General features: G+C 36.7%; 1 protein-coding gene across 1 annotated transcript in view; it reads left to right on the forward strand.

The window, feature by feature from the left end:
- The window catches only part of CTDSPL2 (CTD small phosphatase like 2), a 38,784-nt gene extending 27,186 nt beyond the window's left edge, over nt 1-11,598 (forward strand). Inside the window, exons 9-13 of the mRNA XM_068696167.1 lie at nt 5,640-5,702; nt 5,798-5,877; nt 7,992-8,118; nt 8,866-8,961; nt 9,479-11,598. Of these exons, the coding sequence (XP_068552268.1) occupies nt 5,640-5,702; nt 5,798-5,877; nt 7,992-8,118; nt 8,866-8,961; nt 9,479-9,544 (432 nt within the window). The 3' untranslated portion in view covers nt 9,545-11,598. The remainder of the gene's footprint in view (nt 1-5,639; nt 5,703-5,797; nt 5,878-7,991; nt 8,119-8,865; nt 8,962-9,478) is intronic.
- The last annotated feature ends 4,889 nt before the right edge of the window (nt 11,599-16,487 follow it).

Raw genomic sequence — 16,487 nt, forward strand, 5'->3', positions numbered from 1 at the left:
ACCTTAAAAGGACACTTGTCCAGGTATTTTTCCTGATTTTAAAAATGTTTTTTCTTCACTGTTGCATATAAAAGCCCTTGGAATCTGAAAAGCTGAAATAATTTTTAAACTTGGGTTTCTTATCTCTTATTTGGTGATGGCCATGCTCAGTTTCCTCCAGGCTGAACTTGGAAAGAGCCTTAGAATTAATTCTTTGGAGGTTCTTGACATTTCTAACAGCATTAGGAAGACTAAAGCTTCATTTTTTTTCCTTCCTTCTCTTAAGGGATCTCAGTATGATGTTGAGGATTTTCTGAGTAAACTGTCGTCCTTTTAGTGATTGTATGCCTAAATGAGAGTAGCTGAGCTTTAACCAGAATTTTGCCTTTAGGAAACTGAAGTAAATGGAAAGAGTGAGTTACAGTATTTCTAAATCCTTATTTAACAGCATTGTACACATGCCTGTGTAGCCCTTGATACAGTAAAATTACTAAGTGGGTCCTAGATAAGTTTTGTCTTAGCTCTCTGTAGAGTCTAACCTGCAGTAGCCAAGGAGCAATAGCTTTCTGTAGGTTTGAGAAAGTTGGACACTGTCTGTGAGCGCGCTCTCCTGATCGTTACATTCTGTTCATCTGGTTTTATGTCACATTAGACAACTCACAAATTATTCACCTCTTACTAGGCAACAGGTAATAAGCAAGACATTTTAAAGATACAATTAAATAGGGTATAGTACACAAAAAGACGAATAATCATCCTGAAATAAAAGTAGGAATTAGTTGATGTTACATTTAGGGTTTTTAGTCAACAATTAGCTATTTGTCAGCTTTTACAATGTGTTTCTTTTGCTTACAATTGTCTTGGGTATAGTACTGTATTAATTTTGTATCTTCATGTTTCATTTTGGAAGTTACCAGCTGGTAACAGAAGCAGACACTGAGCCGTCTGAGTAAAGTAGAAGTCAGCAAGTTACTATATATAAACCAGATGAAAACAATACCTGATGTGAAAGATACATTTCTGAAGATTCTTTCCATTAGTATCAAAACGTCTACTGCCTTCATGTAGGTTTTCCAGAAAGACAGTTATTTATCTATTAACTGTTTTTAAGAGTAAAACTTAGTTCTGTGCTCATTTTCCAACTGAATGTCTTACTGAGAGAAAAATAAGACTGACTAACATTGCAAACATGAACCCGAGTTTGTAGCATTTCAGTTTCCTTGCCCATCCAAAGGCATCAAGCCAGTGCCTTGCAGTAGCAGTGTGATGTTAAACCAGGTACTTCCTCAAAAAGGAGCTCCAGAACTGGCTACTGTAGGTTGTAAAAAACAGTAAAGCAGTACAAGTTTATGAGTACAACAGTAAAAATCAGTTTGTCTTAGGTTTTGGAGGGCCTGTTAGAACATATATCTAAACTCCATAGGTCTGGGAGTCAAGCAACAAGTTTCAGGTCCAGGAACTCAGCTCTTTTGCTGTTTGTTTCAGTGATTGTAGGTGGTGGACTATTTTTAAGAAAAGTTTCTAAAAAATAAGGAAGTTGTTGTTAATATTTCTTACAATTTACCATGAGGCGTGCAGAAAACGTAATATATGAGTATAGAGCAGTGTTCTGCGAATTTAAAAAATACTGTGCAATTCCAGCACCAGCATACAGGGGTTTTTAAACCTTTGGATGAGTCACTTGAAGTCACTGATTTCTGCTTAAAAAGAAAAAATAAATCTCTAAAATGGATATCGTTGTGCTTACTTCAGGCTTTTGAGACGATGAATTTGTTTGTTAATGTTTCCTTTGTTGAAAAATCTCTAAGTTATACCAGTGTTTAAGTTTTGGGCTTGGTAAAAATACAGTGTTTGTAAAGCTGAAGTTTTCTTAAATGCTATGTCTGTTAAACTGTCTTACATCTGACTATAAAAATAAACATTTGGCTCTTCAACTCTAGACTTAGATTTTATACTGTTTGTATTATTGTAGCACTTTACATTAAGTGGCTTATCTTATTAAGATTTTTTTTCCTGTGGTAGAGAGGTTTTCACTGTATTTTGTTTCGGGTGGGTGAGATCCCCTCCCGCTGTTTGTTCAGAGGGTGCCTTCCATGCACTAGCAGGCTTTCAACAAAAGGCAGATGTTTTCACTCAGTTCTTCAGCTGAAATATATCTTTACTGATCTTTTAGAGAATAATTCACTTTGATCTTTGATCCTTGAAAGATGTTCTGGAGCTACATAGGTCAGTTGGAGGTTACTGACTGTGGTGTTACATATATCCCATCTTACTGTTGCCAAAACCACCTAGGTGCTTTACTTTGTTACTGCAGTGGAATGAGGCACACAATGCTTTTGAGTTCTGGCTCTCCTTTCTAATGAACTCCACTCTTTCTCTGAAATAACAGCAGAGCCATCAAGCTTTGGATCTGAAAACCTTCAGTGTGTCATGGGCAGCACCCACAAAGAAATCCGGTCTTAGGTCAGGAAGACTTCTTTAGCTCAGGAGAACCTTTGGAGTCATACTTTGCCCCTTGAAGAGCCGTAGCCAGCCACAGTTCAGGCAGATCTGTCTGGTTTTGGGACGGTCCTCACCTTGAGTCACTTTTGTTGCCATTGAAATAATGGGATGTGATGATCATTTTGGAAAACAAACAGAAAAAAACTTTGAGGAGGCTTTTCATATATGTTATGCATTTATGCCTGTGAGTCACATTCAAGTAGGTGATATCACGCATCTCAGTGGACACACAAACGTTCAGTCATTAAAAAGGGTGAAAAATATTCCTAGGCTTCTATATGTATTTTCGAAACTTAGATTTCATGGTAGGTCTACTCCTCAGAGAGCAGGAATCAGAAATGGAGGGGACATGTTGTGTGCACGGGGGAATCAGGCAGGAAAAAAATAGGAAGAGTTAAATAAGGCTGAAGATGGAAAGAGACAAGGTGTTTATTTGCCAGAATTATGGTGAATTTTGGACTGGAGAAGGAAAGGGGATGTGCAGTGTTGGCATAACAGTGAAGAAGATGTGGGGAAGATGCAAAGGGAGAGGGAGAAAATGGAAAATGTTGGATGTGTTTTGTTCTGCTTTGGTTACTTAATTGTTCTACTCTGGCTACCTAGAGTTCTGCATCAGCTCATCCTAGCTGGGTGTAGTGATGCCATTGCCTTGTGCTGTGCCAGTGCCACAGAACACTAAAAACAGTCCAGTGAATCTGCCATCAGTATCATTATCTATGTGTGTGTGTTTATAAGTTGTAATTAGAAATACATACTCTAAAAAGAAGTTATTTTTCCCTGGACTTCTTGTTTGCATTTATATATAAACTTCCTAAATATTAAGACATTATATTTAGATAGATACACACATATAAATACATGTCAGTAATCTAAAATAGAACACGTTACAAAGATGCTGCAATTATCCACAGCCTAAACAAACTGAAAAAGCGTGCACGAGTGAGGAACCCGAGCAACCACAACTTTTCTCTGATACAACTGAATTATTTTTAAAATCGTTTAGCTGGCTGTTGTGACCAATTTAATTCAATCCAGCCTTAAAAAACAACAACAACAAGCAGCCACCACACGATAAATTGTATACCAAATGTTTTTATATTGGCAAATGAAATACCAACAGATACCTTAGTTTAGTGCTTTGGTTGCCAAGAGAGTTTGTAGAAGAGATGTTTAAGAGACTTTCTGAAATGACATCTGTGTTTCTTCCGTAGCAGAGAACTGGCTTCACGTGAGCAGAATAATCCCTTTGCATTTGCAAAGAAAAACTTACTTTGCCTTAAACTCAAGGTTACAACTAAAGAGGATGCTGGCTGTGCTATCTGCTTGCTGTATGTAGAAAGAACAATTTGCACTGAATTTACAAGCACAGACAAGTTGAGTGTTATTGAGCATTGGGTCACCACAAGGCTCCACGTTAATTCATTACATTTGTCTTTGTGGTAAGATAAATACCTTATCTAGCCTGTGAGCAAGACCTCACCGCTTTATTATGGCTAAGCAATAAGTCATTTTCGCAGAGATTTTAGTGCCGTCAGGAGACATATGGCGTGAAGTCACGCCTGTCAGCTCTGTATTTAGGAAGTTGACTTCTCAGTACCATCTTGGCTAAATGGAGTCCAAAAACCCATCAAGTGCAGGCTGTGGTCTCTCCAAACCATTCCCGATAGCCAGGTTACTTGCTGCCTCACAAGGTGAGTTCCCCAGAGTGAGAAGGGAAGCAGGCCTGGCTTGCACAGTCCGTGGATGTGTCTGTGTGTGCTAGAAGCAGGGGTGCTGTTACCAGATGTGATGAGGCTGCAGGATTTTGGTTACTGCTCCTAGTATAGAAAATAATGAAAAATTAGGTGTTACTGTAGTACTTGGTCACTCAATAAAAGTCACTCAAAAAAAGGCAATAAAAGCCTTACTCAATTTTAAGCTAAATAATGACGTTTTCATTGGTTTAGAAATATGTACTTCTTTTAAAGGACTAAGATCTATCACAGCATGTGCTAATGATGTGAAATTTACTTTAACCCATTCCCTTTTTCTTTCCTTTTGGTCATTTGGTTGTGTCTACATATAAATTTGATGTAATTCAGTGAAAGGAATACAGATCCTTTGTGGAGATTTACCTTGATTTGAAAGTAAATTCAAGCCTATTCCCAAATGGCTCTTAAAAAATGGATAAAGTTTAAATTAACTTGGTTTAGATAGAAGTTTAGTATGCTCCCTTTTCTAAAAAACCATGTTATTCTGTACGTGGGCAATCTCTGAATCAAAAAGAAAGGTAAGCAGAGAAGAAGGCCACCGTTTCACCCCTCAGAATGTCCTCACTGTTGGTTAAGGTCAAGTCCAAATGTGTGCCAGAAACCACCCTTGGCCATCTTCCAAACACAAGTACCACAGGAACAGAGCAGTGCTCAGCATCTGCCCTCACACCTGCTGTGCTGGCGGGCCTTTGGACGGGAGCTGTAGATCTGTATGGGTTGGGAGCCTTCGTGGGAGCCCAGGTCTTCTACCTTGAGCAAGATTGGCGAGAGAGATGCAGAAGCCCCCTAGCTTGGTATCTCTTCTCTGGAGTCTACTGTGTTTTTTCCTGGAAATGATCTGTATGTGTGTGCAGTTCTGTGCTGGTGGTGTGTGAATTAATGGAGCTTTGGAAACAGATTAAGCCTTTTTTTATTTTATCACTTCTGACACCCCCGTATTCTGTGTGTAATTCTTAGTGGAATAAAGTTATTAGGAAGATTATTTATATGCTGGCATAAAATTATCTAGTAACCGAACTGATGCTGCCCAGCTGGTGAAAGCTGATTCAAAACATTTAGTCAAAGCAACTGGTTTCATTTTTCTTGAGAGATTGTCTATCTTTTATATTTTAAATTATTGTATTTATTTTTAAATAATATAATTTAAATAATTTCTAATTGCATCAAGTTCTCTAGTAAAATTGTTAAGCCTAATTTTACCATATTATGCTTTAATTTATAGCTGCTTAGGCTTCAAGTTAACTTAATTTTGTTTTAATCAAGTTATTATTCTGTTGGAAGTTAGTATTTAATGATTACTGTATTCATAATGCTCATTTTGACCTGATCTTTACAAACTGATACTTAGCCATGCAGGCAATAGCTGCGGTATTTTGGATCTTTTACTAAAGTGCATCTCTGCTTCAGGTTTATGTCCGGTTAAGGCCATTCTTCCGAGAATTCCTGGAACGTATGTCTCAGATTTATGAGGTAAAAATAATTAGATGTTATCTTTTGAATTTTATTTTAAAGTTATATTTGCATATTAATATCTAAAATAATTATTTTTTCCATTTAATCCATAGATCATTCTTTTTACTGCTTCTAAGAAGGTGTACGCAGACAAGTTACTGAACATACTAGACCCTAAAAAGCAACTGGTCAGGTAAAAATAAAAAAAATGTGATTATACCTCTTGTAGGCAAACAAACTTACTTCCTAACAGATATGAAGAAAGTGATTCTGATGTTTTCTTTATTGCACTGTGTCTTACTCAAATGATTCTTTGTGCTTGTGCTCAGCTTGTCTAAGGGTGAGAGAAAAATGAAGTGACTGAATTACTGCCTTGGTGATAAAATAAACCCAGACATCTTTGCTTTGCACTCTTCTGGCCAAAAAACTTAGCCGTTCATTCTCTGTAGCATAATAGAATTGCCCACTGGAAATGACCTCCTAGGTATCAAAAATGTGTTTTAGCTGCTCTTGAATATATGTAATGAATAAAGAAAATGAACAGATTACTGGAAGCTCCAAGCCTCAGACTACTTTTAAGCTATTTGTATTTGATTTATTATTTATAAATAATGATTTACATAGTTAACTTTACAAACATTATTTCTTATTCAATCACAAAATAATTTGTGGGTTTTGTGGTAAAGCTGTTACGTTTTTTCATTTCTTCTGTTAATACATAGATTTGTTTGGAAGAGATTAGCTTTCCTCAAGAACAGTGCCTTAAGACAGATTAGATCTCGGATGAGATTCTTTCTGTTATTCTCATCTGGAAGGTGGACTGTTATGTGGGAAAGTTGAAACTGAAGAGGGGGTTTCTCAGGGATTCATCCTCAATAGGGTATCCCAAGTGAGTGTGCTGGGTGAGGAAAGTAGCAACTATACTTTATTATAGTCAGGACTGTGTAAATTCTGTCCCGAAAATGTCTTTGGCAAGGCATTTCTCTGCATCACTTTATTTTGGTAAATTAACTCGCTACTGCATTTTGAATGAGCAAACAAAACTGGACTTTTTGAAGTTAGAAATGCACAGTCATTGGAATATCTGAGCCTACCTGCACACACAGCCAAGCAGGATGTATGAACAAGTAAGATATTTGCACATACAGAAAACGTGTGTGTGTGTGTCCAAGTATCTAATATTTATGATTGAGGACTACAGTTTTAATTTTGTTGTTAACAGGAAGAGTGTGAAAAATATACTTGCTTGGCTGTGTTCTAAAAATTTACAGAATTTCTGTGAAATTCAAATGATATATGAATCTAGAAGTGATTCATGTGCCACTGAAAACCTGACATCAAGGCATGATGAGTTTTGACATTAGCCTAAAGGTAGATTTGTCAGGCACTCCACACGTGTGACTCAGAATCTATATATAAATTCATTTGCTGCTGAGGCATCAGCTTATTTTCTTCCATAGCAACATTAGGAACTCAAACCCTTTATGAAATTAAGCACACTTTGTACAGCTTCTAAAAACTTCACTTAAATGTAACAGCTTTAAAGAAACTGCATTGTAATACAGCTATGTAAAACTTGAAATCTGTCTAGTTTATAACTTACTTTTGAATTACAGTCACGATATTTTATGAAATTTCAGTTTTACTCCTGTTTTTTGTTTTGTTTTTTTTTTTATTTGAGTCCTCTTATTCTACACTTCCATCCGTTTACCAAGTATTTCTTCTATAATAAATTAAAAGAGAAGTGGGTAGGAAGAAGTTGATGGAATGTTTTGACCTCAAGGCTTTTTTCAGACTCTAAAAACTGAAATAGGTTAATTGTGAACAGAGGGAGCATAAGAAGGAAAATATTTCTTCTAACAGTGGCATGTGGAGGCTGTGTACTGTAGCGGCTGGAGCAAAATAAAAAGAACAAACTCAATAAATTGGTTCCAGTGCAGACATAATCTCTGATTTTGGGGCCTTGCAAAATAATTTCATTATCTTGGGTCCCTGTGTCAATCCATCTGCAAAAATGGTTAGAAAGCAAGACCCTGTTGACAAATATTTGTTACACCTGAGCTGAGCTTTCTCTGTGTAAATGCAAACAATTGCCTGCAGAACTAGATAAATATAAAATCACCTTAGCTAGCAACTTTACCAGTAAAAAGGTCATAGTAGAATGGAAAATATGGAACAGGTTCTTAAAAATGAGCTAAGTAGATCAGAAGAGGAGAAAAAAACGAACATTTGGTATTGTTAACTTTCTCTTTATGCCATCTGATGTTGCAATTTTTCTCATTAATTAGTATTTTAATTTAATCACAGGCATCGACTTTTCCGTGAGCATTGTGTTTGTGTACAAGGAAATTACATAAAGGATTTAAACATCCTTGGTAGAGATCTTTCAAAAACGATCATAATTGACAATTCACCGCAAGCCTTTGCCTATCAGGTAAGTATGCTGCCATCAGTACACTTCTTAGACGTGGCAAAAAACTTCCCAAAGGAACATAGCAAAAAAGACGACAGTATTTAAGACTACATTGTTTGCAGTTAACTTTGTATTTAAATTTATAAAACATACTTTAACAAATTGCTCTGGTTTGCTTGCTTTTCTCTTGTGAAGAGGCAGTCACGTGTAAACTGAATGACTTATTTTATGAATAAACTATATAACCGGTCAGTTTTATTTCTTGTTCATTTTTTCTAAAGAAGCCGCCAGGTCTGCTAAGACTGTCCCTTGGACTTCGTTGCAGACCTAGTTTTTTTAATGCTAGTGAAATCATTAAGAACAGATCACTGGTTGAACTGACACACACAGCTGCGAAAATTATTTATACTTAAATGTTATAAAGTTATACTCCGTGATTTAGATTTTTCCAGAAGTTCAGTATAAGCCAGGACACGGTTAGTATCCATGTGTTGTTTTAACATAAAATTTTCTCAAAGTACCAATGCTTTTCAGTTCAGCAGATTCTTCTACAGCTAGGTTTATTTCAGCTTTGATGTGGAAATTTTTGCAATGATTTATGCAAAGGAAGGAGTTATTTCAGAAGTGAATTTTAATACAAACTTTAGAGGAAAAATACATGTTAATAAACACCATCTTGGAAACATTTTTCCCCAAAATGCTATTTCACAAATCGTATTATGAGATAAATTAAGTACAAGTCATTTGTTGATGATTTTTTTACTTTAGCTTTCAAATGGAATTCCTATAGAAAGCTGGTTCATGGATAAAAATGACAATGAACTCCTAAAATTGATTCCATTTCTGGAGAAACTTGTAGAGCTGGTAAGTCTTTCCTTCATATGGCTTCCCCCCTCTCCACCCAGTACATTAGTGAGCTCTTTTAAGCAGCATCACACACTTTCAGATTTTGATTCACTCTGAGATTTTGACTGCTAAAAGTCATGTGTCTTTTGGAAAGCATTCTCTGGGCAGTAATTCAAAGTTTGTACAAGGACTTATTTATATAGCAAAGGACAGAATGCCATCACTTATAACTGTGCTTTTAATGAAAACCTGGAGAATTGTGACATCAATTATAATGAAATTGAGAATCTTAACAATTTAGGTTAAGTACAGCCTTCTGTTGGCTGTGTTGTGTGCCTTTATTCTTAAAATAGAAATAATCTTATTCAAAAACTGTTGTGAATGTAATATAATTGTTTTTATGAGATCATTGTAATTACAAATATAGCTTCTGTTTTGTCGTATTAATATACTGGTGTTAGAAATTTGCCCTTATTGAAATCCGATCTGTAGATGTATTTGTTCTTCTAAAACCTGTGCTTCTTTTTGCCTACAGAATGAAGATGTCCGACCTCACATCAGAGACAGATTTCGCTTGCATGACTTGCTACCCCCAGATTAAAGCCTTTTGTCTACTTACTGAAGGGGGAGAAAATGCAGGACCCTTTTGGACTAAAACAAAACATTGCCATTACTGTTGAAATTTTGCATTTTTGTACCCCGTCTTGCTTTTCTTATCTTTGGTGCCCAACAATAATCAAGGGTTACAGAAAGAGACTTTATATATCTGAGATTGAATACATACAGTACAATACAGTACAACACAGTAGGTAGGCTAGAACAGAAAAGTCTTTAGAACTAGTGCAACTCCGATGAATTTTTTTATGTACAGGACATCTGCAGTTTATAAAGAATTCTGTTTCTGCCACCAGCAGTTTGACCTGTAGAAACACAGGATTTTATGATATAACAGAGATTGAAAATGGACTCTTATTTTCTCTCTGTTCGGTGCTCTAAGTGGGTTTGTAGCCACTTTTCTGTTACTTTAAGATTCTCATTTCAACAGGAATGGCCAGTAAAAGTTGTTTTATTTTTCCTGTTAAGGTTTATAACCTTTTTACACTTTTGACCTGTATTAGATTAGAATTTCATTATGCATTCCTTTTAGTTGAGGCGCTTCATAGTTTTTCTGGAAATAGCCAAATTTTCTTAGTTTTTTATTATACAGTTGGATGGCCGTTTTCCTGCTTCGTCTGCCTGCATACTGTATATTTGTTTAAAAATATTCTCTAGTTTTAGCCCATGTAAGTTTCATTTAGAAAGAAAAACCCTGCATTTATATTTTGTTTCTGTAATATTCTACTGTAGTTGAAATCTTTTCAAAAATCAAGAGACTGGCTAGATAAGAAGAATATAAGAATTACTAATATTCAGAATATTTTAAACCATTGTGATGGCATGTACTCTGGACAGACGATATCTTGCAGTGGCACAAACAACTGATGGACAAGGAATACCTCAGACTATACTGTGCATGCAAATCCTTAAAGGAGAATTAGTTTGGTCACCTGTTAGGTTTGATGCAATTCAATTACTGCTGCCTTCTGTTTCCTCCAGGAATGAAGTATTCTGCACAGTGGCTCAGTATTTTAAGATGTTTTGCATGGGCTGCTGGTACCTCTGTTACACTGCTCTTCGTTACAATCAGTTTTAAACTGTGTGACAGCCAGGGTACCTACCAGTAACTATGCATAATCCTGTGGTACAGAACACTCCCATGCCACCAATGCAGTCAGTCTGCTATCATAGTGGTTTTCTATGCTATATGGAAATAGTCTTCAAGCCTTGGTTCTCTAATGCAGCTACTACAAGAGGTTGATATTTTTATAATGGTGTGTAATCTCCTTTTCAGGAGGCTTTTTATGGAAGGTATAATTTGTAAAAGTTAGGATGCTTTGCCTCTCGACTGCATTAACATGCCATAGGCTCAGACTGTTTTTGTGTAAAAGATGTCACAGAACGGCACTTTTTCTAAAGAGAAGTTTGATATTTTGTATGCTTGTTAAGAAAGTACAGTATTGGAAATTAAAGGTGGACAACTGATAATTGAGAAGTATGTCAATTAATTTTTTATGTATATTACCTGTTTACTTGTACAATTTTATTGTACAAATTACATGCAGCTTCATTTTCAAATGAGTCCTTAAAATAAGGAAAATCTTTTTAGGAAAACATTTAATTTTTGTATTTTTGATTTTAAAAGGCATGAGTTATGTCAACTTTTTCCAGTGTATTAATGAAGATTTTAACTTTTCATCAGGTTGAGTGTTTTCTTACTATATTATCTGTTGTGTATGTAGCTAGCACATTGTGTCACTGAACTGTTTAAAAAATTAGCATGTAGAGCAAGCCTGTTTTGTGGAAAATCCTTATTCATTAAAAAAAGAAAAAAAAACATCATGGCAGATTTTCTGCAAAAAAAGTGAAAACATTTGCAATTCAGAATACTGATTTTTTTTGTATTTAAAGAAAGGTATTTTGCTTGCAGGAAAGAAATACTACAGATTCATTTTAATGAGAATCTTTTAAATGTATTTATCTTTAGGGCATCTGGGCATCTTTACGCTGTTTGTCTTATGTCTTTATTGAAATAAAATGTACATAACATTACCTTTATATATGCTTTTGCGCAGACGTGTGAACCCTGTAACCATCCCCGTTCCTTCCTGTTTTTATGTTGATAAGATGGTTCTGGAAATATTTATAGATTTTGAAAATGGTCAGCTTGTATTTGAATTGCTACATGGTTTGCCAACAATTTTTTTAGTTGTTTGTTAAAATGTAAATCTGAATCTGAGATTTTTAATTAGTTTAACAGTGAATCCTTGTTTAATGTGGAATTCTTCCAAATTTCTTAGAGTAATTTACATAATAGGACTGCTTTAAAATTCACTAGTCTACCAGAATGAAACCATTTTTGTTAAGTAGTTCATAGCTTTTCTCTGACTGTAAAAAGAGATTATCATCTGTTCAAATACTGTCCTTAAACATGTGCGTCCTATCTTTGGCTAAAACCATTATGAAAGTGCTTTCTTTAGTTAAGGAAACCAAAGCATACATTGCACTTTACAGCTGTATCTGTGTTGTGATTATCAGATCAGTGAGGGAAATCAAAATGTAAATTGGAGGATTTAGTTCTACGTAGATGCACAACAACAATAACAGAGACTGCATAGTAAACATATTAAATATTAATATTTTAATGTGCTGCAAGTCTGGTATTTATCATTCTGAACTTTCTTTGCAGAATGAGTCTACCTTCTTCAAAATCTAAGTTCCCAAAAATGTCAAACACTTCTGGCATAAACAGTCTTTGCATGAAGCAAAGTTATATTCCATCAGGTTTTACTCTCATCTCGTTAGTCTTGAGGGTAAGGTTTAACTGTTTCTCCGACATTAGTCTGGATCAAATTGTGCATACCAAAATTGACACGGATAACCGGGGGAGTCTCAGCTCTGTGTATTACTCGAGTCTTGAATGTAGAACTGTGCTACCTAAGCAGTTAATCTTGTAGCTGTATCATTTATTCAAATTTCATGTATGTTTAAAAAACACAACGTTCTGTTTCCAAAGTTTTTAATGATTTCATTTGTGGTCTTTGGATTGATCATGGCAATTGTGTGTTAATTTTACACGTCCCTATGTATTCTGTTCTAGGTTTGAGCATTCTTAGTTCTGACAGCAAAACAATATTTCATACTTATACTGACAATATATGTTCAATCTCTTTTTTATATATATTTCCTTAAATTGTTGTATAGATAGAATAGCATTCACCATGGTATTGTTGGCTTCTTTTTCACCTTTGATTCATTGCACGTTCCATCTCTGTAGGAAAATATTTTTTCATTGTTATTGAAATGTGTCTGAAAGCCTGAATGTTTCACGACCTGATCAAACATCTCCAAAGCAAGAGTTATAGCAACCGAATGCATGCTAGGGAGGCATATCTTCTTTAAACAAGGCACTTAAATGTGCTATTAAAAATAATCAGATATGCAAGTGCTGTGCTGAATGAGAATAGAAGGAAGTGCTGGCTGGAACGCCTTGCGCAGGCAGCGAGCCATGGGCAGCAGAACTGTTTGCTCTCGCTCGCTGTTAGAAGCAGGCGTCCTCGTGCCACAGCTCCCCTCCCCAGACATCTGATTTAGGTGCTGGTTGGATTGGCACAACTGAAAAAGCATCGAGCCCTGATAAGGAGAGGGACCAGAAATGAGTGGCTGAGGAAATAGGTGGAGTGGGTGGAAATCTCATAAACCCATCTTCCACCAGCAGCGTAGAACTGCGGTCCTGCGAGCAGCCGCTTGTAGAGCTTGGTCATTCGGTGAGGAAAGCTGTCCAGGAGCACAAACGTACTGTTAGTGTGCTGAGGGAATAGCCACGTTCCTTTATTTTTTCCTTCTGGTTCTGACTTCCACATAGCATTGCACTGCAAATCGTACCTTTTATTCTTTGTCAAAAGCAACTTGAATCAACTGCATCCTGTCAGTGTATTAAAGTAGAGGATGAGGCTGATAACTTCACAATTGATACTAAAACTAAGGAAAGCCCCTGTATGCGGTGAGATGCTTCTATCACAGTGAATTGTGGCTGCTGAACTCGGTGTCCCTTGCTGTCATTCCTCTCTCTTCTGGCCGAGGACTGGATCAGCACTGAGTACACCTAAATTTGGGGAATTAGAAAATTTTTCTGTGCCTTCTTCATCCCCTCCCCACACTGTGCTCCCATTGTGTTCCACCTGAAGGACTTGGAGAGCACACCTTTACAAAGCTAACATTTCCATGTGAAATTAATATTTACATAGTTGAGATTAATCTAGCACAGATTGCTAAATTATAAGGTAATGCATTTCAGAAAGTCAAGGCCAGAAAGTAAACGTTCACAACATATTGCCAATTAAAAAAAAAAAAGCACACCATGTAACTCTACTTACTAGTATGGTATCAGCACAGTTTGACAAGTTTGTTCTAACAGGTACAAAGAGAAACTAATCGCTATTGTATTAAGTCTTCCACTGTAAGTAGAATTTCAAGTTAAATATTCAGTATTTTTCTGGTGAAAAGACTTGTATGGATCTATGTGGCAAAGCAGGCAGGTGGTACCTCTGATCTGATCTGCAGTCATGCTGATTCAATCAGTCAGCTCCATTAAGCTTCTCTAAACTCATTATCAAAGACTGAGACAAAGATGAAATAAAGAAATCATAGGCGCAGGCACCTGGGCAATACGATGAGTGTCAGACAGCAGCGCACGGCTCGTTCATGGCCTTCACCTCCTGAGACGAGGTAAACGTCTTCCGATTCTAGAGGACAAATTCCTGTTTCTGGGAGAACTGATCCATCGAAGGTGTTTCACTTCTGAGTCCCTAAAAAGGGACTTTAAAATCCGCTCTGTGAATAGTATGAATTTGAAATGTGAAGACTGAAAGGAAAGCCTAGAATTACAGCAGCAGGGTGTAGTTCCACAACAGCTCAGGCTGAGCTGGCTCTGGGAGGCTTTTCCCTCTTCCCTCTCCTCTCCCCTGGTAACGAGTTACCGAGTTACCCGCTTCCTTCTGCCTGCCCTGGGGCACACGGCTGTGCAGGGAGCTGCTCCTGCTGCAGACAGCATGCTGGAGTAACGAAGATCAGTTAAAGCTGCTGTGGAGTGGAAGCTGAAGGAAGGTTCATGGGAAGACGCTTTTTCTGGAAATGTAATTGTCACATTAAAGTCATTCAGCTGAAGAACAAAGTTCTTAAGACGTTAAAGAACTACTCTCAAAGATTTGATTACACCAAAACCATGTGATTTCAGCTCTGCGTCATAGATTCTTGATGCTTAAATAAAATCCTAAACAAGCTGATAAATGGCTGGTGAGAAGTAGCATAGATGCATCATTTTCTTAGTTAGTGGTCATAATTTTGTAAAAAAAAATAAAAATGTAAAAAAAAAAAAATGACAGCAACTTTTTTGTTTGGAAGCAAGCAAGGATGACCGACTAAAGATTAACTTGTATAGATTCTGTTAAGCACATCACTATTTTGGTTGTCTTGACCGTGTAATGTAATACTGTTTTGCTTTATTTTTTTGATACTTGCAAAAATGTCATTGTACTGATAGGCTGAATCTTGTAAAATACAATTGGAAGAGAACCAATGTTCTACAAATTTGTGTTTCTTTTGCCATCATTTCTAGTATATGCAATCATAAAGATTTATATTAAATATTTATGCTCTAGTTACTGTTTTTATGAGTTTTAGCTGATATCAGACTTCATTGAAGACTCGGTTTTCTGTAAAGCAAGACATTTCTCATGTCAGTTTTCAGCCTTTAAAAATGAAGGAAAACAAGTGGTGTTTATGCTTTTTTAAAAGCTCAGGATACTGGAGACCAAGAAAAGAACATAAGTGGTTTATGGCCTGAAATTGTTACAGCTGGTTCTTTTAAGATGGTCTTGCTTTGAACCCGATTTTCGGTGTGTACTGCACCTTCCAGTGAATATCTTGTAAAACTACCTCAGGGCCTGATCCATCTCCTTTGCATTTGTTTCTCTTCCTGAGCAGAAACCTTTAGACTTTTTCAAAATGCGAACTGCCTGGTTTCCTAGGAGGTAGTACTTCCTTTGACTCGGAGAGCTGTGCCTTAATTTCCTTGTCTATACAATGGGAGTAATACTTATTTGTTTTAATCCAAAAGCTTAAATTTAAACGTGCTGTGTAAATATATAATATTTTTACAATTATGTTCCCAATCATCACACAGTTCCTAGTAGTTTCATAATTATCCTCACAGAACATTTGAGCTTATGAAACTGTTTAGACTCGGTGAGGATATAACTTACTACACTACTTGATCTATAATTATGTCTCTAATGTTATTTCTAGTGCCTGGTAAATGGGTAACAACAAAAAACGGATGATAAATTTGGAAGTTATATTTTTTCTAGCTAACATAAGAGGATCTTCCTCTTGCTAGAGGAACATTCATCTGTGTTCCAGATGAATCTGGAACACACCTCATTAGTAAGACCTATTTCTTTCAGAATAAGGCTGCCCATTCAGGCTGTGACTTAGCTAAGTTGTCTTTGTCCTGACAGTTGTGTCTCTGTTGTCTCCATGAGGTGGAGCAGCAGGAGCAGAAAGTCAGTCAATTCCTGTGAATAGTTCCTCTCTGCATTTTGGGGGCAGGAAGCAGTTATTAGCCATTGCAATTTGTTCACATCCAGGGAGCTTTCAATTATAATTGTCAGGAGGCATCCTGAAATGCCTAGGATGTGCAGCATGCTTCGTTATTTCTGTTGGACAGCTTCTCAACAAACCTTAAAAAGTTCTGCAGCATTGCTGCCAGCACACGCTGCCGTGTTGTGTCGGCACGAGGCGGGACATGGTGACACCCCAAAATCCTCTGTCCTGAGCTACAGCCTGCAAAGGCCTCCTCGTCCCTGGGGTCACAACATCGTGTGCCTTTATTCCCAGATGGGGAGCATAATGTTTGAAGCACAGAAATTTTAATACTGAGAAAGCCT

This window comes from Anas acuta, chromosome 12, assembly GCF_963932015.1.
Source record: "Anas acuta chromosome 12, bAnaAcu1.1, whole genome shotgun sequence".
Taxonomy (NCBI): domain Eukaryota; kingdom Metazoa; phylum Chordata; class Aves; order Anseriformes; family Anatidae; genus Anas; species Anas acuta.